Source organism: Haematobia irritans, chromosome 5 (assembly GCF_050003625.1).
Source record: "Haematobia irritans isolate KBUSLIRL chromosome 5, ASM5000362v1, whole genome shotgun sequence".
Lineage (NCBI taxonomy): Eukaryota > Metazoa > Arthropoda > Insecta > Diptera > Muscidae > Haematobia > Haematobia irritans.
In genome coordinates, this window is record NC_134401.1 from 122517790 (window position 1) to 122543551 (window position 25762).

Here is a 25762-nt window from a genome sequence, read left to right on the forward strand (position 1 = left end):
AAATCATAAATGAAGATGTGCGAAATTTTATGCAATTTAAATATTTAAATATAATATAGTCGGCCCTGCCCGAATTTAGACTTTCCTTATTTGTTTTTAATTTAATTTAAAATACTGTTGGATTTTCAATTTCAGAAAAATCCAATCGGGAGATCAGTTTATGTGGGGCCTATAGACGTGGATGGACTATCCACGAACTTTACCTGCTTGCAAAAAAAAAAAAAAAACAAATTTGTGCCAGATTTTAGACGGCACATTCATTGTTGTGGACTGATGCCTAATTACCACAGACAGAAAGACGGACAATCTTAGATCATCTTAGAATCTCGCTCTAATCGATAATATATACATTAAAGGGATGGAAATCGATATTTCGATGTATTACAAACTTATTATAAGCCCCCATTCAATGGTTATGGCTATAAAAATACAATGAAATTATGACGAATATAAACGTTCGTCATTGACAAACAATCGAATGCATTTTATACTTTAAGGTGTTTGTGACGCATTTCAAATGGTATTTATCATCTGTTCTTTTTATAAAATTTAATAATAATTTTAGTAATATTTTTTTTAATTCCCAGTACTGTATGATTTATCATTTGATAACATTAGTTGAAATGCGGATATGAATATGGCTATGATTAATTTGTCAAGTAATTGATTACGTCTATGCCATTTATCATATTCTCCAACAACAACAAAAGAGCTTCCAAAACAGTTGTTGGGATCCCCCAAACTACTTTGTTGGCGGAAGTCCAACAACCCAGCAAAAAATTTTGGAAATTGTTCTAATGGCACAACTTTAAAAGTACTTCCAAAAATGTGCTCCCAAAGATGTTCTCTATTTTAACTACACAGGAAGTTCTTTTACGTCAATTATTTTTTCATATTTTGAATGGGTAATTTTAACTTTTTTTTTTCAAATAAGTTAAAAACAGGGTAAGAATTAATAAAATGGTACAAATTATTTAAATTCAATCTAGAAGAATTCAATCTAGAAGAAAAGCGAATTTTTGAAAATATTTGGGGTCAAATGTTTCAGACAAGAGCCACAATAGACTAAAAATTTAAAAAAAAAGAAATAATAAAACTTATTGATTTGGCAAAATATCACAAAATTGTTCAATTCCCATCCAAAAACACAGAATTCGGATCACACTTTAAGAAGCGATACAAATTCAGTGCTACGGCTGTTGAACTGATGGAGATCCGCCCTATGAAAAGCCTATCGCGCCACGTTTGCATCACTTTCGGATCCAAAAACAACATTGTCATAATTTTTATGGCGACGCTTTTGGGAAGGATAAAAAAACGGAATACTTCCACCCTATGACAAGCCCATGTAAAATAAATTGGAGATGATCCCAGATTGTACTACTTCCGGATCCAAACTATTTTTGGCCGATATGGACTAATTTTTGCATGGTTGTTAGAGGGCAGATACTAACATCTCGAGACAAGACAAAAGACACGAACATTTCACAAAGAGAAAATAATATGAGGGCACATACTTGTTGCTCTCCTTCAAGAATATATTAGTTAAAGATAACTGCTTAAGCTCCTTGGATACCGATCCGTTTGAGATTCGGTGTGCGTGGTCAGTACGTTGGGTATATTGGCAACCCTTTATTTCAGGCGCACATAGAATTGTGATACTATAGTGGCGGGTTTTTTTTCTTATCCTATTCTATGATTAGCTCAATAACAGAGGACCTTCTTTTTATAGCCGACATCGAACGGCGCTTCATATTACGATGAAATCGCTTAGAGAAGATTTAGTACACTCAAACAGGGCGCTGGAACTACCAAGAGAGAATAAACCACCGCTGAAAAATGTTTTTGTGTTCAGTCGAAACTGGGTCCTGTACACGCAAAAAAATAATTCTTTCCTCCCAAACGAAATTTTAGACAAACAAAGTTCGTTTCTCATTTGCTTTTCGCTGTAAGGAAGTTTCTTTGGGAGAAAAGTATATACTTTTTGTGATAAACGTTTATTCTTTTCCAGGATGTAAAAACAATTTCATAAAGACTAACTCAAAAAACAATCTTTTCTGTTTAATGGCATTTTCCCTCACATTTTCTCACTTCCACGAGGTTTTTTAGTTCTTAGCACCTTTTTCTTTAATACAAACAATGTAGAAGAAATTATTCGATTTTACAAATTTTTTAAATTTTACCTTTCGCTTGGACGGAGAATCGAACCGCGGACCATGCAATTTGTAAGCCAGCACACTATCCATTGAGCTGCGTAGCTGTTATTGTCATCAATGGATAATTATCCACATAAGTTATATTAATATAGCATAGCTTGCGGCGATTAAACAAAGTTTATTTAACAGACACAAACATTTAGTTGGGCACCGTGGAGCAGTGGTTGCTACGTCCGCCGTGCATGCCAAGGGTCGTGGGTTCGAGCCCTGCTTCGACCGAACTTTTTTTTTTTACACATATTCCAGATATGTTCGGAAAATTCCGAAAAGATGTTCAACATTACATACTACTATATTAAATTTTTACTATGAACTGTAAAATGCGTCTTAACAGTGCTTGATATAAACAAAATGGACTGTGTTTTTGATTCAAAAATATTTTTTTTTATTGAAAAAATAAAAATTTTGTAACAAACGAATTTTTGTAGTGATAAATGTTTAAAATTTTCGAAGAAATTCAAAAACCTCTAACAAAAGACACGTTTTCGGTACACGTTTTCCAAACGTTTTTTTTCTTTGCGTGTATATGCATGCTAACAAATGTTTTACTCCCTCTAACAACTGCATCTGGGTGCCAAGGATTTCGCATTTCTAGTCATCATTCGTCCTATCAATAGTTTTAAATTTTCACCAAATTTTCGATTTTCCAGAAGAATTCCACAGAATTTTTGTGAAAGTTCCCATGACCAAAATAAATTTATTCATTTTCACATACTCTAATAAACAATGCCTAATCTTTTATAAACAATGCCTTACAGAAAGTACTTAAAAAGAAGTGTCATCGCCATGATAATAAAACTTCCTGCTCTCAATTCATTGACATTTGCTGCAGAATTCGGTTTTGGCTTATGAGAATCTTCAAAAACTGGTATAATCATATTGCAAGCTGGTGTAATATTAGGATTACAAAAATAGCATCCATCTGAATTATGGCAGGTCCTTTGTTCTTCAATTGTGCCAGCACATCCTCGAATAACTCGATCATCTTCTTTTAGGGCATAGCACATTAAATTGGGTGTACGACCCATATAACATTTGGTGGGATGTATTAATATGGGTTCATCTTGGAGTGTACACTTGTCTTCCTTGAAAAGAAAAGTGGAAGATAAATATTTGAATTATATTACAAAACATCTTAGTAGCTTACATTTTTCGAATCACACTGAACACATTCTGAATCACTTAGGGCCCATAAATTACAAAGATCACTCTTACATTTATGACATTTATTTAGGATATCGATTGGACTTCCATCACATTGTTTACGTAATGTTTTGGGTATATTTTCCAAGCAACCTTGTGCTTCAATTTTATCTACAAAAAATTCAAATTTAATAAATTGAGCTAGCCATCATTGTTACATCACCATTACCTCCATTAAAGACTGTAGCACATACTTCCTTGCCATTGGAACACTTTTCCACTTCTCTATGTACACCATGGTCACAATCGGCTCCTTCGCATTTGTAGCACGAAAATTCTGCTGCAATTGCATGAATTTGAATAGCAATAAGTAAAATAAATGGCAGGAACTTTTTGCCTCCCCGGAAAAGACCAATATCAAATGATGGGATGTTATGCATTTTACGACTTTCAATATAAGATTGATTAGATGTGCAATAGTGACGTTGATAATATATATATTATCAATGCAAAATGCAATAAAATATTTCACAATATATCTAGCACTTACGAATATTTCTTATCAATGTTTATACAAATCTCAATATTTCAATCGATAAGAGATTGGAGTGAGTACTTCTAGTGCTAAACGGAATATTGTAACCGGTTATGAATATAATGAATACAATTATATGAATCAACAAGCTCTCCGAAAGAAATCAGATGTACATTTTAAATTTGATTAGATAAAATAAATTGTAATTCCAGCAAGCCGGGCCCAAAAACACATCATCACTGCAAGTTTGAAGAAGTTGGGCATATGGTTTTCACATCCCCCTTACCCAGTGTTGCCAGTATTTTTCGGGCTCTTGTCACCAAAATAGGATTCTTTCATCTCCAAAAATCCCCAATTTAATTTAAAATTCCCCACAAACATCCCCAATACATTTTTTGGCAAGTTTTTTGAAAAAAGTAAAGGAATAGGCTCTGCTGTAAAAAAAAATCCATTATAATTTAAAAATTGGAAAAATATGCATTTTTTGTTATACCAGTTTGCGAATTACCATAAGATTAAGATTTCAACCCCAAAATCAGGAGACGGGTGCTCAAAATATTATCCGATACAATCCCTCATTAATTATTTATATAGAAAGTCATCGAATTTGTATCTTATGTAAATCGTCTTCTTAATGCTCGAGAAATAAAAATGGGAGTTGAGTCAACATATGTAGTTAGGAATCAAAACTAAGTTCTGAATAGCCAAGAAATAAAATTGGGCGATCGACCAAAAGTCGTTGTTGCCCCGATATGAACTCTATTTTTATATGTATGGTATATATTATTCAAATCAGTGATGTACGCAGATGAGGGACCAAGACTTCGACCCATGTCCTTACGATATAATTTCACAATAGTTAAAAATTTAACAGGAAACAAAGTAAATTGTAAAGTAGCTCTTGGAATAGTTTTTTTTTTTATTTTGAAGACTCTGTACTTCTTTAAGCCCCTTTTAAAACATGTAGAAGTAAAGAATTTCATATAAACCATTGAAGCTACTTTGTTTTCTTATTTAGAATTTAAAATCAAATATTTGTATACCCTCCACCATAGGATGGGGGGTATATTAACTTTGTCATTCCGTTTGTAACACATCGAAATTTTGCTCTCAGACCCCATAAAGTATATATATTCTGGGTCGTGGTGAAACTCTGAGTCGATCTAAGCATGTCCGTCCGCCCGTCTGTTGAAATCACGAAACGAAACAAGCTATCGACTTGAAACTTGGCACAAGTAGTTGTTATCGATGTAGGTCGGATGGTATTGAAAATGGGCAATATCGCACCACTTTTACGTATAGCCCCCATATAAACCGACGCTCAGATTTGGCTTGCGGAGCCTCTTGGAGGAGCAAAACTCATCCGATCCGGTTGAAATTTGGTACATAGTGTTAGTATAGCGTCTCTCATAACCATGCAAAAATTGGTCCAAATCGGTTCATAATTATATATAACCCCCATATAAACCGATCCCCAGATTTGGCTTGCGGAGCCTCTAAGAGAAGTAAATTTCATCCGATCCAGCTAAAATTTGGTACAGGATGCTAGTATATGGTCTTTAACAAACATGCAAATTGGTCCACATCGGTCCATAATTATATATAGCCCCCATATAAACCGATCCCCCGATTTGGCTTGCGGAGCCTCTAAGAGAAGCAAAATTCATCCGATCCGGCTGAAATTTGGTACATGGTGTAAGTTTATGGTCTCTAACAACTATGTAAAAATTGGTCCACATCGGTCGAGAATTATATATAGCCCCCATATAAACCGATCCCCCGATTTGGTTTGTGGAGCCTCTAAGAGAAGCAAAATTCATCCGATCCGACTGAAATTTGGTACATGGTGTTAGTATATGGTCTCAAACAACCATGCAAAAATTGGTTCACATCGGTCCATAATTATATATAGCCCCCATATAAACCGATCCCCAGATTTGACCTCCGGAGCCCCTTGGAAGAGCAAAATTCACCCGATCCGGTTGAAATTTGGTACATTGCGCTAGTATATGGCCGCTAACAACCATGCCAAAATTTTTCCATATCGGTCTATAGGTATATATAGCCGATCCCCAAAAATCATCTACCAAAATTTTATTTCTATAGAAAATTTTGTTAACCTTTTTTTTTATAGAATATTTTGTCAAAATTTTTTGTACATAAGATTCGGCCTTGCAGAACTTACGGCCGTATATGTTATACTTGTTTTTTTTTTTTTTTTTTTTTGTAACAGATAGACATTGAATATTAAATATTGTTTGTTAGTTAGTTGTAATAATTTTATTCATTCGAATCCTGTTGTAAAAACCCAATAAAGATTGGCTACAATAAAATATTTAACGGCCTACGAATCATTCTACACTCGGAAAAACGTAGAGCCTTCGCACCCACACCATAACTCAAAACTTGATTTATTATACTGACCAGATTTCGAAAATTCACCACAAAAATCCCCAAATTTGTGGAAATTCCCCACCAATTCTCTGAGTCCCTAGCTCAAAAATTTTGTCCCCATCCACGAAAAAATATCCCCGATTTGGGGAAAAATCCCCAATATTGGCAACACTGCCCTTGCCTCAATACAACTGAATAAACTGTGAACTCCACAAATCCATTTTCGGAGACTTTTCCTAAAAATGTTATTATTGTATAAATTTTCAATCGTGAAATAAGGATACAAGAGCTTCTTTCTAAAAAAATTACAAAGCCTCTACTGCTTCACACCAATGAGGAACAAAGTTCACCAATGTGCTACCACAATGGACTGAATAGTCTAAGTGAGCCTGATACATCGGGCTGCCACTATATCTAACCTAACCATCAATGAGGAACTGAGTTCACCAAATTTTTACACAACGAGGTGAGATCGATTCCCAGGCTTTCTTAGTTTCGATGTACATATCATTAACATTTTTGAAAGTAAATCATTAAAATTGAATAACCCAACGTTGGACTTTAAAACTTCTCGATGGGATTTACATCTGTACTGCATAATTGCCGGTCCAGAATTTTCACCGAATTGTCTACAAACTATTGCTTTTGATAGAAGAAGTTATGCTTTGGATCATGGTCCTCTTGAAATACATGGATATTGCAATAGGATAATGATCCAAAGCATAACTCCCTCTATCAACTGGCATATTTTCGTTGACGTATGACATAATTGCGTCTCTTAATATCTGTGTATACTGAAAGGAGTCCATAGCACCTTCAGTTTTATGCAAAGGTCGGACACTACAAGATGACGTTGCGCCCCAAAGCAGAATTGAGAATCCTTCGAGTTTAAGGGTAGCTTGAGTACTCAGCGCACTTTGGGCGTCAAAAATAGTTTTGTTTTTCTTCAGGGGAGACTGGCTTTACATTTTCTTCGTCTGAAAATAATACCCCTTTCCATTCCATAATTTTCAGTTGATTGCATTTTGTGGGAAACGCCAATTGATTTCGCTCCGACAGTACAGGCTTCTTCCGAGCATTTCTGCTTCCCGCAAACGGTACTTTCACTAAAAACTGCAGCCCGTATGACGTTGACCGATTTACGGGTGACTGATATGTAATGACGTGAATCGCTTACCCGTTTAATTTTATTGTTCGAAACCATAAAATATTCAAAGACATCAAATTTTAGGACCAGTTTAGATTTGGCTATTTTGACATGAATTATGGCCTCCAAATGGTCGATAAAGCCAACACACAGTGCATGGAATTCGCTCAGTGATATTTTGGTCCATTGGTCTTGAGGTTATCGACATATTAGGACATTTTCATTCCACGGTCGATGAATACGAGCGGGAAGCGACCATCGGTCATTACGGCGGCAACATTACTATCGGCGGCGCTTGAGGTCTGGTGGTCAGCTTACCTCATTAATAAGTAAATCCGATCATTTTGTTTGTTCACAAACAGTGAAATGCGTCTTCAATACTAAGCAAATTCGCATTCGAATTTTGGGGACAAGAAATCTTTGACATAAAGATAATAATTTACGAATTACAATAAGATTAAGATTTCAAACCCCAAAACCAGGAGACGGGTGCTCAAAATATAAAGATAATAATTTTATTCAAGTTTGGTCTGTGATCTAAATATTTGTCTGCCAAGGGCTTCAAGTATATTTAAGACAATTTCCCAATAATATTCAGCATTTATTTTGACCTCACGGTAGAAGAATTCGAGCGGGGAGCCAGCCGTTACAAATCCCATACTATTACCATCGGCGTCGCTTGAGTTCTGATCAATTTGGAATGGCGTCTCATCGGAAAACCCCCAAATTCGTTAACTGACCACTTTTGAGCAAGTGCAAAAATTATTGGCTCTTTCCGGTCTAACTTGTTTTGTGCTTCGGTAAGCTCTTGGACATCAATGGCATTACTCCAAGCTCATTTTTTAATAGGTGTTGCAGGATTTTTTTAACGAGCAAGTTTTTAATCACTATGGTGTGGTATGTTCGATTAAATCTGACCAATTTTCGCATCATATCTGATTTTTCCTGAAGTATTAAAGAACATCTGAGAACTTAAGTTACAAATCCTTCATCAAATTTGATGAAGGATTTTCTCAAATATAAAATTGTTTCCTTGTCCAAAGGTCGATAAATTTTTGATGAAGCCGTTTTGTCCTTATACCCAACAAAAAAAAAACTCGCCAAAAAAGTAGTGAAAATGTTCTTTTTGGATCCGGAAGTGGTGCAAAATTGGCGCAGAAGCGATGACTTTAAAATGGGCTTATCATAGGACGGATGTCCACCATTTCAACAGTTGTTGCACTGAATTTGCATCACTTCTTAAGGTATGATGCGAATCCAGTGATTTGGATGTGAATAAAGAAATTTTGTGATATTTTGACGAATAAATAAATTAAACTTTTTTTATGATTTTTAATGCATTATAACGCTTATCCGGAACGTTTGACATCAAATATTTTCAAAAATTCGAAATTTTTCTAGAAATGATTTAGATTTTTTTCGGCAAAATTTAAATAATTTGCACTATTTTATTAATTATACCCTTCACCACTACTGTGGTACAGGGTATAATAAGTTTGTGCATTTGTATGTAACGCCAAAAAGGAAAAGTCTGAGACCCATCGTTTAGTATACCGATCGTCTTAGAATTAAATTCTGAGTCGATTTAGCGATGTCCGTCTGTCTGTCTGTCTGTCTGTCTGTCTGTCCGTCTGTCTGTCTGTTGATGTATTTTTGTGTGCAAAGTACAGCTCGCAGTTTTAGTCCGATTGTCCTAAAATTTGGTATAGGGTGCAGTTTCGGCTCAAAGACGACCCCTATTGATTTTGGAAAAAATCGGTTCAGATTTAGATATTTCTGCCATATATATTTTTCACCGATCTGGTCATTATTGGCGTGTATATCAACCGATCTTCCTCAAATTCCGTACATCCGAATATTTTATGTGTTTCGAAACACTTGCAAAATATCAGCCAAATCGGTTCAGATTTAGATATAGCTCCCATATATAGCTTTCGCCCGATTTACACTCATTTGCCCACAGAAGAAATTTTTTTGCTCCGATTTAGTTGAAATTTTACACAGGGAGTAGAATTAGCAATATATCTATGCGTGTCAAATTTGGTTGAAATCGGTTCAGATTTAGATATAGCTCCCATATATAGCTTTCGCCCGATTTACACTCAAATGACCACAGAAGCCAATTTTTTGCTCCGATTTAGTTGAAATTTTGCACAGGGAGTATAATTAGCATTGTAGCTATGCACGCCAAATTTGGTTAAAATCGGTTCAGATTTAGATATAGCTCCCATATATAGCTTTCGCCCGATTTACACTCATATGACCACAGAGGCCAATTTTTAACTCCGATTTAGTTGAAATTTTGCACAGGGAGTAGAATTAGCATTGTTGCTATACGTACCAAATTTGGTTGAAATCGGTTCAGATTTAGATATATCTCCCATATATAGCTTTCGCCCGATTTACACTCATATGACCACAGAGGCCAATTTTTAACTCCGATTTAGTTGATATTTTGCACAGGGGGTAGAATTAGCATTGTAGCTATGCGTGCCAAATTTGGTTGACATCGGTTCAGATTTAGATTTAGCTCCCATATATATGTTTTTCTGATTTCGACCAACATTTTCCTTGTAAAATCGCCACTGCTTAGTCGAAAAGTTATAAAAATGACTCTAATTTTCCTAAACTTCTAATATATATATCGAGCGATAAATCATAAATAAACTTTTGCGAAGTTTCCTTAAATTGCTTCAGATTTAAATGTTTCCCATATTTTTTTTTACTAAAATTGTGTTCCACCCTAGTGCATTAGCCAACTTAAATTTTGAGTCTATAGATTTTGTATAAGTCTATCAACTTTTGTCCAAATCGAGTGATATTTAAATGTATTTATTTGGGACAAACCTTTATATATAGCACCCAACACATTTGACGGATGTGATATGGTATCGAAAATTTAGATCTACAAAGTGGTGCAGGGTATAATATAGACGGCCCCGCCCGACTTTAGACTTTCCTTAAAGCAGATTAAAAACTATTTTATTAATTTTTAATCTGTTTTTAACCCGTTTGAAACAATAAAATTTTAAATTTCCCATTAAAAATACGAAAAAAGCAAGTTATAAAAAATTGACTCAAATAAACTTCCTGTGCAGTTAAAATAAAGAATATCTTTTGGAGGACATTTTTGGAAGTGCTTTTAATGTTGTGCCTTAAGAAGAACTTCCAAATTTTTTTTTGCTGGATAGTTAAGTGATTCCTCTTAAAAAAATTATGAAATAATTCATAATTTCTATGAAAACTGTTTTCTGCCGAAGTGGGTCAGATTTATTAAAGTCATCAGGTCAACGGAATTTTTCTTTATTTTAGCCAGTTTTGTGTCGAATCACCGAACTTTAAGGACAAATCACCCTCTAGGTTAGGTTAGGTGGCAGCCCGATGTATCAGGTTCATTTAGACTATTCAGTCCATTGTGATACCACATTGTTGAACTTTTCTTTTATCACTGAGTACTGGCCGATTCCATGTTAAGCTCAATGACAAGGGGCCTACTTTTTATACCCGAGTCCGAACGGCATTCCACATTGCAGTGAAACCACTTAGAGAAGCTTTGAAACCCTCAGAAATGTCACCAGCATTACTGAGGTGGGATAATCCACGGCTGAAAAACTGTTTGGTGTTCGGTCGAAGCAGGAATCGAACCCACGACCTTGTGTATGCAAGGCGGGCATGCTAACCATTGGTCCCTCTCACCCTCTAGGAAATGGTTATTCACTTTTGCTCTATCAGAGAAATACGTATTCTGTGATAGGTAAAATTTTGGCATTTTAAGCACATTAAATCTTTGGATTTGGAAAAATATTATTCCAGTGTACAATGACTTCCAATTGAAAAGTTTTGATGTAGAGTGTCATACCCTCAAAACATTGATGCCACTTACCAAAATATACGATAGTTAAAAAATAATAATTTATTAAATACAACAAATATTGAAGACATATACAATATTAATTTCAAATATAATTCTATTCTATAAAAAGTGGTTGCGAACAATTAAAATGACCATGGAGATATAACTCAATATCTCAACACCAATTATTCCCCCTGCATTAGTATTAGGATTTTGTGCATCTTCAAACTTGGGAATAAGGGCATTGCAAACTGGCAAAGTATTAGGATTACAGAGATAACACCCATCGGAGGCCATACATGTTCTCTGTTGTTCCAAGGTCGAAGCACATCCTCGAACAGTTCTATTTCCTTCTTTTAGAGCATAACACAGAATATTGGGTATTCGACTTATGTGGCAATGTGTTGGATCCATATATAAAGGTTCACCTTCGATTCTACATTTGGGATCCTAAATAGCAATAATAAGAAAAAAGATGTTAATGGAATATTATATATAGCCCATATATAACATGAACACTGGCAGAAAAAGTTTGGAATATTAAGGCAAATTAATCTAATTTCATAAATAACATACATTGAAAATGTTCGTTATTTTTAAAAATTATATACATAAAACGAAACATTTCATGCAGTTACAGGACATTTTCATTGTTTTGTATATTGTCAATATATCCAACATTAATGAATTTTTTCTTTATATGTAGTACAAATTGTTGCTTACCAATTTGGAATCACATTGAATACATTCCAAATCCATATTATTTGGAGACCACTCATTACAGAGATCATCTTTACATTTATGACACTGGTTTAAGATGTCTATATTATTGCCCTGACATTTGATACGTATATCCTCGGTAATGTTTCCCAAGCAGCCTTTGGCTATTATTGTTCCTAAAAGATATGCAAATAAATTAATATTGCAATGCAATAAATCAAAACTTATATTTACCTTCATTAAAAATCGTGGCACATACAGTCTCCCCATCGGGACACTTATCTACCTTTCCTTGATCCATCTGTTCACAATCTGCACCCTCGCAATGATAACATTCAAGTGCCGTTACAATGAAACGACTGTGGCCAACGAAGAGAAGACCCCACAACAGGAGTTTATTGCTTGTAGAACTAGAAAGCAACTGCATTTTACGACTTTCGAATTGGGATTGACTTTATTTGCCATAAATGTAAGTTTCTAATATAGTAGCACAATGAGAAACGTAATATAATTTCCAAGAACACAAGCCCTCCTCTACAAGAGTTTCACGCAGTTATCAATGTTTGCACAAATCTCGGTCAATGGGTGATATAATGAGGAAATCGGTGATGTAAAATTGCAAAACTAAATATCCGGTTTTGGTAAACTACGCACCGTTCATATGTTTCTAAAAACTGTTAATGGGATTCATACCATTTTCAAAATTAGAGTTCAGGACAAATCTATTCCAGAACCCAGGCCGGAACTACTCTCGAGAAGAGGTGTTGTCAGTTTCCTACTGAGCGCGTCCCCAGGTGGCGGATAGATGGATGCTTTAGGGAATTCATCTTAGGAGGGTCATTAGAGTCTCCCGCGGACGAAAACTGACTAAAAACACCAAGGAATGTTCCACGGATCGATGATACTCTTATCGCATAGGGGGGAATTTATCCCAGTGCCTTCGGTCATTGATCGTTTTACGAGTCACGAAGCATCGAGATCGGGCAATCGTAGACCTTATACAATTGAAGAAAGAGTTACAAGCACAGCTTCTATAGATGTGGACAACTTGGCAGCTGCTGTTTAAGATAATGCTACAAGAAAAACTATCTATGTAATCGTTTGCAAGAAACATGAGGAATATAAATAGGCTCAGGGGAGGTTTGGTCGTTTCCGCCTTCCTGAAGGAAGTAGAGATACTGATTCCAATTCGGATGTAAATGAAGACGTCAATAGCAACATCTTGGCGAACCCAACTTACGACTGGATCTATAAGAGGGTCAATGATGTCAGATATGACCAGTGAATCTCAATCAAACAGAATCCAATGAAAGGCGGGAAGGTTGACCCAGTGCCGGCGGCTAGTGTTCAATCTACGTGTCCTGAAATGTCCAGATCAGGCAATCATAGCCTACAAGATTGGGCGACTTGATACTTGTAGTTGAGGAAAGAGTTACAAACACATCTTCTATAATTGTGGGCATCTTTGCACCTGTAGTCGAAGATAATGACATAAGAAAAACTATTTACGTAGCCGTTGGCAAGAGGCATGTGGAAGATAAAGAGGTTCAAGGGTGGCTACGTCCTTTCCGCTCTCCGAAAAGAGGATCTGACTCCGACTCTAATGTAAATGAAGGCGTTAGCATCACCATCTTGGCGATCCCAACTTACGACGGGGTTAATAAGATAGTCGTTGACCCTCATCGATGACGTCGCAAGACTGACCACGAGAAGGAAGAAATTTCCTGGGGAACAGCGACGAAAGTTGAAAGGTTGCAGGAGCAGATCATGAACAAAAAACAAAACGAAGGGAAAACTTGAAACTCCTCCTATCATATGGGAAAGATCTTCAGAACGGCACAACACTGAAACGCCGGGAAAGAAACAAAAAAGCAACTCGCTTTCAAGACAGCTATTGGGAAGACCAAATACTACTCCCAAGGGAATCTCAAGCAAGCAGAATGTAATGGAGGGCGGAAAGGTGGAACCGGATACGATGATGGCGAGCGCATCAACCGCGAAAAAGGGAAGTCAATTATGACCAAACCATCCTTGCAGAAAGGGAAGGGGGATGTTCAAAGGGGCATGTCTTCTTGCAGATAATTGGATATTTGGCCTATTTTGGTTGGGAGCCACCGTGGTGCAATGGTTAGAATGCCAGCCTTGCATACACAAGGTCGTGGGTTCGATTCCTGCTTCGACCGAACACCAAAAAGTTTTTCAGCGGTGGATTATCCCACCTCAGTAATGCTGGTGACATTTCTGAGGGTTTCAAAGCTTCTCTAAGTGGTTTCACTGCAATATGGAACGCCGTTCGGACTCGGCTATAAAAAGGAGGTCCCTTGTCAATGAGCTTAACATGGAATCGGGCAGCACTCAGTAATAAGAAAGAAGTTCACCAATGTGGTATCACAATGGACTGAATAGTCTAAGTGAGCCTGATACATCGGGCTGCCACCTAACCTAACCTAACATATATGTCCCAAACATGTTATGCTAGTTTATGAACATTCAATGCTTGCACTTAAAAATATTGTGTTAAAAAATTTGAGTTCCAAGCATATAATTTTTACACCCAAAATATGGAAACCAGTCTTTTTCGTCCGTGTACTATTAACAAAGGCTTCTTACGAAGGACAGTAAATTCACTACGAAACGTATTTTGGATTATTGGTTCGACAGAACGAAGGATTGCCTGAAATTTTAAATCTGTGGGTATTTTAGGTGCATAAATAGTTTTGCCGACTATGGAGTGTCCATGATTTTTATGTTTATCCAGTGGATCTATAATTGTAAATCCAAAAGGTATGCTAGAAACATAACAAATATATATCAAATTTCTTTTATACCAGTAAGTGTTTGTCCATTGGTCTACAAGTTTTATATATTATGGTTAAAAGAGTAGATAGGTATGTCTCATTTGTTAAATGCTAATTTTGTTAAAGTGTCCTTCAACATTGATACATGAAGCTATACATAGTCCACTGTACCACACATTCCCTGTTTTCCAAAATTTAATACTTGTTGTAAATTAGTTTATTGGGTGGAAAATATAACGAAAAAAATTGTTTCACAAATTTTATGAATTTAATTTATTTGTATATTTATGATCCATAGTAAGTACCTTCAAATAGAGGTACAAAATCTGTATTAATAATGGCGTAGTAAAATGCACGGTCCCCATAAAAACCTTCCCATGGTGAAGTCATGCGTAAATATGGATTTGCGGCTGGAAAGAAATAAAATATATAATTTAATTTAGGTTTTAAGAATAATGTCATTTAAAATAAAATTTCCATTGATTGATATTTTGCTTGGATTTGGTTTGGTACACTGTTTGAATGTTTTAGATATTTAATAAGTAGAAGCCAAAGCAAATCGATCGAGCGAGCTTAACATAGAATCAGGCAGGACTAATTGATAAGAGAGAAGTTCACCATTTGCCTAAATATCAGGCTGCAGCTATACCTAACCTAACGCACGCTCAATCCAAACCGAATCGAACAATCGCAAAACTCTTTACGAAGTACGAATGCTATGTTCGTAACGCCATATAGAGGCTTATTTTATGCGACATGTAAATATCTCTATCTCTTGAAAACTAATGTAGTTTTTCGACTATTATTAAAAAAGGTTTGGGAAAATGTTTTCATTTCATTACCACTTGTCGATGCAGCATTGGTTCCCTCCTCATTGACTTCAAGTGTGGCCTGATGAATTACTTGAGAAACAGCCAAAGCTTGTGGGACTTTTAACATCTTTCCAAAGTCTCCACTTATAAAGAGTTTATCCATGCCCAGCTAAAAGAAATGAATTATTTGCTGACTAAATATTTATTAAACACTTGGTTACATACCTTCTTTAGTATATCACTTAGTTCAATCTTAAAATCAGCTGTGAATTTTGGTAAACGAACCTCAGCCTTTATGGATTGATTCACTCTACGCCTAACCAAGGATGCCAAATCGAGAGCCTTTAGATGATGTAGTAATTTTTGTAAGCCACCTATAGCATCGGGCAGAATAATCAACATAGCCAGATCACAATCACTATAGGGTAGCAATATAGCTGAAGCTTCCAAATCCTTTAAATTGCCATAGGTAAATGTCGATTGGGTTTGCATCATGGGCACCTTAATGGCAGTATTCTCATCAACATAAAAGTCATCTTCTTGGGTTAACACCTTATCGAATGCCGTTTTCCATTTACCATTAAATGATATGGCACTCATCAGTACCAGCAGGGTGTTCTCATCCAAATCGTAAGGTGAAATTATTTCATTTATCATTCCATTAGTTTCGCTAGATACCCAGTCATTAATTGTATCGGAGGCATTATCATTATCGGAGAAATCAATATTCTGGGCATTGGAATAGAATTTTGTGGATAACATTTCTTGAAAATCTTCATTTATTTCATTTTGTACTGCCACATAGACTTTATTTGCAAAACTTATGATTTTATTATCCTTATATTTGCTCAAAACGGAATGAAATTTATCACCTATTGCATGGGGATTATGGACCTTTATATTCAATGATCTATCCATTTGAATTGCAGTTTCTCCTTCAACTCCCAAACGAATCATACCCAGACAAGCCTCAATTGAAAATGGTGAAATTATAACATTCTCATTATTATTTTCTCTGATGACTTCATCGAAAACTCTTCTACTGAAATTATCCAAACTGATGTGAAATGCAGCATTGTTGGCCTCTAGACCAGTTAGATGTATGACAACTATGCAAAGCAATGTTGGTATTTTCACTAAAATTATGTTATATGGAACAGAAAATTTATTTGCGGAATACTAATGTAATACTTGTACACAGAAAAAAAAATCCGTAGTTAAACTAACGTTAATTTTAAGTTACACCCAGAGAAGGAATATGATCACCTCAACCATGTTTCAAGAGCAAAATGTTTTTTTTTGAATGGTGACCATGTAACATCTTTGCCGCAACCATGTTATTTTCTCGGAGATTATATGTCTGAATTCGGGAAGCATATTATTTTTGGCGAGAAAAGAACATTTTTGCCATAAACATGTTACATGGTCACCATCCAAAAATAACATTTTGCTCTTGAAACATGGTTGAGGTGATCATATTCCTTCGTGTATTTTTATTGGAAAAAAATGTATTTGCTTGTAAATTTTATTATTTTTATCAAATTTTTCACAGCTTAATGAAATCTTACTTTTTTTATGTATGTCTCAAAAATTTTATGAACTAAACGTGAGTATAAAGTTCAATCACCGTACACATAAGTTCACTATGAACTAAAAGCCCAAAAAAAGTAAGAATGAACTACTGTATGGTTAAAATGGTCATGATTTGACGCCAATAATTTTCTTCTTCAGAGTGAGTTAATTTTTTCTTCTATGAGATGATGTAATTTCGTGAACTGCAGTAAAAAAATACAAACAGGGCATTACAATTTCCTTGTTTTAACAACGCTTTATGGAAATCTCAAAATGTGGAGTAAAATTTAGTTCAATTTTCGTGCGATGTAGTTCATTCTTCCTATAAAACAGTTCACTTTTTTTCAGTGTATATAAACGATTTAAGTCTCAGCAATGTCATCCATAAATTGAATATTGAATGAACGAAGCTGCAATAAGTTTTACCTGTCTGCGAAATATACTCATTACGGATAGTTTCAAATTATTCCCACTTTGTTGGGATGACCTCCTCAGTTATGTGATATTTGTGTCAAGCGAGTGACATTATTAACTTGGGAAAGAAAAAGAAACCAAATAAGGATAATACGACGGTGAGTGAGGCAGCAGTTCGTAGCCCAATTCAAGCAATTCGGCACTGAAGCGCAGCGGTTCCAAATCATTTTATTTTCAATGTCCACCAAATTCAGCACTTCACTATATTACTAATTGCACTCCTTGTGCAAAATTTGATACCTCTAGGTTCAAAATACTAATCTCACATTGTTAAAATTTTGCAAAAAAAAAAATTGTGGGCCCATATCGCGCAAACTGTAAGGGATATTCACAGACGCACTCGAAGTTTTTGTATGATTTTACAAATTCTATCCAGGTGACCAACTTCAACGCCTACAGGCCTGGCTGTGGACTCACTCAGCGTTCACACAAAGAAAAAATTATGTTGATATCTTTATCCATTCCGAATTATTTAAAACAAACGATTTGGCACCACTGTGTGACGGACAGAGAGTGTCGCCATTACACTTTCCCCTAATGCCATGTTGCATATATTGGTACAGTTAACTTCATCAACGACGACTTATCGCTGCCGTCGGGAAAAATGCATGAACACAGTGTGGTTTTCAAAATACTACTAGATTTGCCAACCGCAGAGGATTACACTTTGGCAAAACCACTTTTCAATTGGGAATTTGAAACCCCGAGGAATAAAAGTTATGTGACGAGTGAGTTTTGGAGTATACCTGGAAGTGTTTCAGACTGAAAATGGTGGACAAAATTAGCAGAATACCCTCAAAAAGCATTTGTGAATATTAATGGCATTTAAGGCCCCAGAAGGCTTAAAGTGCCACATATAGGAAGAGTTTTATATAGGTTTGATTTTTGCGTCCTAGGAAATAAAATTGAATTCATTCCATTTTTCTGCTTTTTTTCTTCATGTCAATCAAAGTTCTTTAAACGCATGACAGCGAGAACTTAAATTTCCAAATTCAGACTCGATTGAAGTAGAACTCAGGCTGTGTTTCAAGGAAAATCATCTGCTATTTTGAAACGATTTTTTCTTTGCTTTGTAGTCAGATTGCAAAAAGACAACAAATTTAAAGACAATTTCATTAATTTTGAAGATTCTTTGAAAATTATTAAAGTTACGTTGACCTTAGACAAACGAACAATTCTTTCATTTTAAAAAGCCCATTTTTATGTCAAATCACTTAATTATAAGGACAACATGACTTCATTGAAAAGTTAATCGTCTTTTGGACAAGGCTAAGCAAAAACTCATTCGTAAATTAAGAACAAGAAATCTTTGGCCGCAGGACAATATTTTTTCAGTGCAATAAGGTAAAGTACTTATATAAATTACAAACGAAATTACGAAAAACGCCAACTTACCGTCTATACGCATTTTTGGTTTTTTGATATATAAAAATCAATTGAATAAGAAAAGCAAAGTACGTCAGTTAAGCAAAATGGTTTACTGTTTATTATTTTTGCTTTGAAAAGGTGTCAAGAGCATAAGCTATAAGTATAAAGCTGTTGTTGTCTACATAATCTTAATTAAAATTAAACAAATAGAATATGTACTTGTTTGCATTAGATATTATAATACAATATAGGGTTTCGCCTACTGGGGCCTTTATTGTTCAACATATAATTAAAAACACAGAGGATGGCAAACCAATTCCAATAGCCACTGTTTTGTTCGATTCCTTGATCAAGGGTATTGAAGCTAGTTCAACAAACTTTTTTCCTTTTTATACCCTCCACCATAGGATGGGGGTATATTAACTTTGTCATTCCGTTTGTAACACTTCGAAATATTGCTCTAAGACCCCATAAAGTATATATATTTGGGGTCGTGGTGAAATTCTGAGTCGATCTGAGCATGTCCGTCCGTCCGTCCGTCTGTTGAAATCACGCTAACTTCCGAACGAAACAAGCTATCGACTTGAAACTTGGCACAAGTAGTTGTTATTGATGTACACTGTTAGAAAAATATGTTTTTCATATGTTCCGAAATAAAAAAAGGTGTTTCAGGCACAATTTATAAACACAATATATTTAAGTGCAAACTTGTAATGTTCCTAAACTAATACTAAATGCTTGGGACACATATGTTAATATGTTAGAATATATTATGTTTGGGGCATGAATGTTTTATAAAAATAATATGTGTGAATGTAAACATATATAAATTTACAAATTTCGAGTAAACATATATATATTGTGATAGTTTATTCAGCGAGCGAGAGTATAGAGAAAGAAATAGAGATGAAACCGGGAGGGTTGACGAAAGATATCAACATAACACAGCGAGAGAATGAAAAGAGAGCAATTTCTGTGAAACCGCTTGTATGTTGTTTCGGAAAACTGTTTTATGATAAGGCCAACAATTTGATATGTTTAAGTCTAAATATTATTATTTGAATATTAGAATGAGAATAGACATTTAAAAAAAACAGCATGTGTTTTCGCCTTGAGAGCAGCATTTTATGTATATGGGGACATGTGTTTTGTTGATCATTTTGGCATTATGGGCACAATTTTTTTTCTTGGTTCTTTAAAAGAAATCAGAACGTATGATAACCACTGCTCCACGTGGCCAACAAATGTATGTTTCTGTTAAATAATGTTATGTTTGCATGGGCTCTATGGGCAAACTATGCTATATAAATGTAACTTATAACGATAATTGTCTATTGGTGATTGGCTGGTTGGCTTACAAATTGCATGGTTCCCGGTTCGATTCTCCGTCCAGGCGAAAGGTAAAATTAAAAAAATTTTAAAATTTAATAATTTCTTCAACATTATTTGTATTACAAAAAAAGGTGCCAAGAAATAAAAATTTCGTGGAAGTGAAAATTATGTGAGGGAATGAGCACAATCTTCTTGGGGCGAAAATTCTTCGAAGCATATAATATTTTTGGGCTTAAAGTGCTTCCAAACATATAATATGTTCACATAAAACAAACATAATAATGTTTCGGCAATATCTAATAATATATGTGCTTCCTGCTAAATATGTTTGGAACATATGTTAGAGAAGCGATTTTTTTTGAGGGTGTACACACAAAAAAATAAAATATAAATTTGTACATAAATTTGTACATTTTTATAAATTTATGGACTGTTTTCATACAAAATGTGTACACTTACATAATATATTGTTTTCATAAATATTTGTTATGAAATTATGAATCTTTTAATAATATATACACTGTTAGAAAAATATGTTTTATATATGTTCCGATATAAACAAAATGTGTTTCGGGCACAATTTTTAAACACAATATATTTAAGGGCAAACATGTAATGTTCCTAAACTAACACCAAATGTTTGGGACACATATGTTAATATGTTAGAATATATTATGTTTGGGGCATGAATGTTTCATAAAAATAATATGTGTGAATGTAAACATATATAAATTTACAAATTTCGAGTAAACATATATATGTTGTGATACTTTATTCAGAGAGCGACAAAGAGAGAGAGAGAGTTAGTATAGAGAAATAAATAGAAATGGAAACCGGGAGTGTTGAATAAAAAGATATCAACATAACACAGCGAGAGAATGAAATGAGAGCAATTTCTGTGAAACCGCTTGTATGTTGTTTCGGAAAACTGTTTCATGATAAGGCCAAAAATTTAATATGCTTAAGTCTAAATATTATTTAATTTGAATATTAGAATGAGTATTCGGAATCAAGAGAATAGACATTTGAAAAGCAACAGCATATTACAAAAAAAGATGCGAAGAAGTCAAAAATTTCGTGTAAGTGAAAATTATGTGAGGGAATGAGCACAATCTTTTTTGAGGAATTCTTCCAAGCATATACTATTTTTGGACTCAAAATGCTTCCAAACATATAATATGCTCACATAAAACAAACATATTAATATTTCGGCAGTATCCAATAATATATGTGCTTCCTGCAAAATATGTTTGGAACATATGTTAGAGAAGCGATTTTTCTTGAGGGTGTAGAGACGGTTTCATAAAATTAATGAAAATTTACTTAATATATCAAAAATACTGGTTTTCTCTTAGCGTGAGAGAGCAACAACATAGAGTTACTCTCATATGTATACAATACATACGAGGCAACAAAAAACTAAACATAACGTTTTGAAGGTAACACGCGAGTATTTGATGTATTTGAGTTTTCAGTAATTTTTCCCCCGTCGAATCTGGGGGAAAAATTTTAAAAAAAAGTTGCATATAATGCATGACGTTTTTAGTACAAATTATGTAAAGGTACATATTTTTCAATGACAAAAATATGTATACTTCATTTGTAATATTAAAATTTCCATTCATATTATGTACACATTCATAGTCAATGAAAACCTGTATTTTTGATTTTATGATTTGTTTTCATATAATTTATGAATCCCGTGTTTGGAAAATTTTTGTGAACACTATTCATAAAATAAATGCATTATTTTTTTGTGTGTAGGTCGGATAGCCCCCATATAAACCGATCCCCCGATTTGGCTTGCCGAGCCTCTAAGAGAAGCAAATTTCATCCGATCCGGCTGAAATTTGGTACATGGTGTTGGTAAATGGTCTCTAACAACCATGCAAAAATTGGTCCACATTGGTCCATAATTATATATAGCCCCCATATATATAGCCCCTGGGGATCGGTTTACCCCAGATTTGGCTTGCGGAGCCTCTAAGAGAAGCAAATTTCTTCCGATCCGGTTGAAATTTGGTACATGATGTTATTATATGGTCTTTAACAACCTTGCAAAAATTGGTCCACATCGGTCCATAATTACATATAGCCCCCATGTAAACCGGTCCCCCGATTTGGCTTTCGGAGCCTCTAAGAGAAGCAAATTTCATCCGATCCGGCTGAAATTTGGAACATGGTGTTAGTGTATAATTATATAGCCCCCATATAAAGCGATTCCCAGATTTGACCTCCGGTTCCTTTTGGAGAAGCAAAATTCATCCGATCTGGTTGAAATTTGGTACGTGGTGGTAGTATATGATATTTAACAACCATGCCAAAAGTGGTCCATATCAGTCCATAATCATATATAGCCCCCATATAAACCGACCCCGAGATTTGGTTTTGGAGCCTCTTGGAGGAGCAAATTTCATCCGAGTCAGTTTAAATTTGGTACATTGTGCTAGTATATGGCCGTTAATAACCATGCCTAACTATGTCCATATCGGTCTATAATTATATATAGCCCTCAGATAAATAGATCCCCAATCACACAAAAATTGGTCCATATCAAGTTCATAATTGTATATAGCCCACATATAAGCGACCCCCATATTTCAATTATGGCTCTCTACGTACCGTGCAAAAGTCCATATCGATTCGTAATTATTTGTAGACTTACCTATACATACCTTTTTTGTCTAATATATACCACGAATGGACTAACTCACAATTTAGAAAGCGATGTTAAGAAGTTTTAAGATACCACAACCCAATTAATTCGATTGTGGATGACAGTCTTTCGTAGAAGTTTCTACGCAATCCATGGTGGAGGGTACATAAGATTCGGTCTGGCCGAACTTACGGCCGTATATACTTGTTTGATTTTATTTGAATACGTCATCGTAATTAAAATCGATAAAAAAATGTATATACACAGAAAAGTCCTTTCTTTTTCGGTGTAGCGACGGCTAAAGCGGTAAGATCAAGAACTTCGAAAAGTAAACTTTTCCAAATTTTGTAAAAGTCAAAATGTGACATATTTATTCTGAATACAATATCTGGTCCCCCTACTCGATAAAGGATTATCCTGTGTCAAATTATAACGAAAGAGATAAAAATCTCTTGATGTAAATCGGGCGAAGCATGTGAATGGGAGCTATATCATAATTGACCGATTTATGACGATAACAATAAATAGATGTTCTGATGGGCGAGGGAATAGCCAGGGGTGCATCGACTAAGGAGATGAGTCCAAAATTCTTATTTATGTCGTATTACTAAAGAGTTTTCAAATTAAAAACCATTATATTATTCAGGGCAAATAAACATAGCTTGATTATCCACAGAATAAAGTGCATGTTTTCGCTGTCTCATGATGTTTATATTTATACAACTGATTACATTTTCATATTTATCATAATATAATCGTTTTCATCAACAATTGACGAATATTAATATTAGTATTTGGTATGTTGTGACGGAAGTTATATATACATTTTAGAATTCTTATATTCGTAAGCGAAAAAAATTTAACGCCAAATGTAAAGTAAAAAATTTCACTTTTTAAATTCGTTTAAATTCGATTATTAAAATTAATTTAAATTCGAAATGAACAAAATATTTTTTGCCATAGATTTGGTTTTATTTGTCCTTTGAGAAATACTTATGATAACAAAATATATTGGAAAGAGCTAAATTCCATTGGAGCCTAATAATTAGCATAACTCCAGCGTAGTATGAGCGTATACACTACACGCTAAGAAAGTTTGGAAAAAGTTTTTCTTTGTTAGAGTTTTTTGAATTCCTTCGACAATTTTAAACTTTTATCACCAAAAAAATTTTTATTTTTTCAATAAAAAAATTATTTTTCAACCAAGAACACAGTCCATTTCGTTTATATCAAGCACTGTTCTTTTCTGACTTTAAGTCTTTAATAAGACACATTTTACAGTTCATAGTAAAAATTTAATATAGTAGTATGTAATGTTGAACTTTTTTTTGGGAATCTTCCGAACGTATCTGGAATATATGTAAACAAAAAAACAAAAAAAACTTTTTGGTGTTCGGTCGAAGCAGAGATCGAACCCACGACCCTTGGCATGCAAGGCGGACGTAGCAACCACTGCTCCACGGGGCCCAACTAGATGTATGTTTCTGTTAAATAAAGTTTGTTTACTCGGCTCGTGGGCAGGTTGGGTGATAAGTCCCCGGTCTGACACATAGATGGCGTCGCTAGTATTAACTGCATATTATTTTTATATAGTACCAACCTTCAAATGATTCGTGTCAAAATTTGACATCTGTAATTCAATTAGTTTGTGGGATAGAGCTTCTTTTGTGAAGCAACTTTTGTTATTGTAAAAAATGGAAAAAAAGGAATTTCGTGTTTTGATAAAATACTGTTTTCTGAAAGGAAAAATACGGTGGAAGCAAAAACTTGGCTTGATAATGAGTTTCCGGACTCTGCCCCAGGAAAATCAACAATAATTGATTGGTATGCAAAATTCAAGCGTGGTGCAATGAGCACGGAGGACGGTGAACGCAGTGGTCGCCCGAAAGAGGTGGTTACCGACGACAACATCAAAAAAATTCACAAAATGATTTTGAATGACCTAAAATGAAGTTAATCAAGATAGCAGAGGCCTTAAAGATATCAACGGAATGTGTTGGTCATATCATTCATCAATATTTGGATATGCGGAAGCTCTGTGCAAAATGGGTGCCGCGCGAGCTCACATTTGACCAAAAACAACAACGTGTTGATGATTCTGAGCGGTGTTTGCAGTTGTAATACACCTCGTAATACACCCGAGGTTTTCCGTCGATATGTGACAATGGATGAAACATGGCTCCATCACTACACTCCTGAGTCCAATCGACATTCGGCTGAGTGGACAGCGACCGGTTAACCGTCTCCGAAGCGTGGAAACACTAAAAAGTCCGCTGGCAAAGTAATGGCCTCTGTTTTTTGGGATGCGCATGGAATAATTTTTATCGATTATCTTGAGAAGGCAAAAACCATCAACAGTGACTATTATATGGCGTTTTTGGGGTGTTTGAAGGTCGAAATCGCGGCAAAACGGCCCCATATGAAGGAGAAAAAGTGTTGTTCCATCAAGACAACTCACCGTGCCACAAGTCATTGAGAACGATGGCAAAAATGCATGAATTGGGCTTCGAATTGCTTCCTCACCCACGGTATTCTCCAGATCTGGATCCCAGCGACTATTTCTTGTTCTCAGACCTCAAAAGGATGCTCGCAGGGAAAAAATTTGGCTGCAATGAAGAGGTGAACGCCAAAACTGAGGCCTATTTGAGGCAAGGAAGGAGTACTACCAAAATTGTATCAAAAAATTGTAAGGTCGTTATAATCGTTGTATCGCTCTTGAAGGGAACTATGTTGAATAATAAA

The 25762-nt window shown here is 35.1% G+C and overlaps 3 protein-coding genes across 3 annotated transcripts in view; all 3 read right to left on the reverse strand.

Moving 5' to 3' along the window:
* The window catches only part of LOC142240025 (antitrypsin-like), a 38429-nt gene extending 19342 nt beyond the window's left edge, over positions 1 to 19087 (reverse strand). Inside the window, exons 1-3 of the mRNA XM_075311743.1 lie at positions 19060 to 19087; positions 15844 to 16754; positions 15649 to 15787 (exon numbers count right to left, since the gene is read on the reverse strand). Of these exons, the coding sequence (XP_075167858.1) occupies positions 15649 to 15787; positions 15844 to 16754; positions 19060 to 19072 (1063 nt within the window). The 5' untranslated portion in view covers positions 19073 to 19087. The remainder of the gene's footprint in view (positions 1 to 15648; positions 15788 to 15843; positions 16755 to 19059) is intronic.
* Positions 2852 to 3833, reverse strand: LOC142238430 (uncharacterized). Its single transcript, XM_075310065.1, has 3 exons — positions 3589 to 3833; positions 3364 to 3530; positions 2852 to 3301 (listed from the first exon to the last, which is right to left on the reverse strand). Exons 1-3 carry the CDS (start codon positions 3797 to 3799, stop codon positions 2969 to 2971), a joined length of 711 nt encoding a protein of 236 aa, XP_075166180.1. The 5' UTR covers positions 3800 to 3833; the 3' UTR covers positions 2852 to 2968.
* On the reverse strand, positions 11326 to 12473 carry LOC142238431 (uncharacterized). Its single transcript, XM_075310066.1, has 3 exons — positions 12243 to 12473; positions 12012 to 12184; positions 11326 to 11738 (listed from the first exon to the last, which is right to left on the reverse strand). Exons 1-3 carry the CDS (start codon positions 12433 to 12435, stop codon positions 11409 to 11411), a joined length of 696 nt encoding a protein of 231 aa, XP_075166181.1. The 5' UTR covers positions 12436 to 12473; the 3' UTR covers positions 11326 to 11408.
* Positions 19088 to 25762: the final 6675 nt, after the last annotated feature.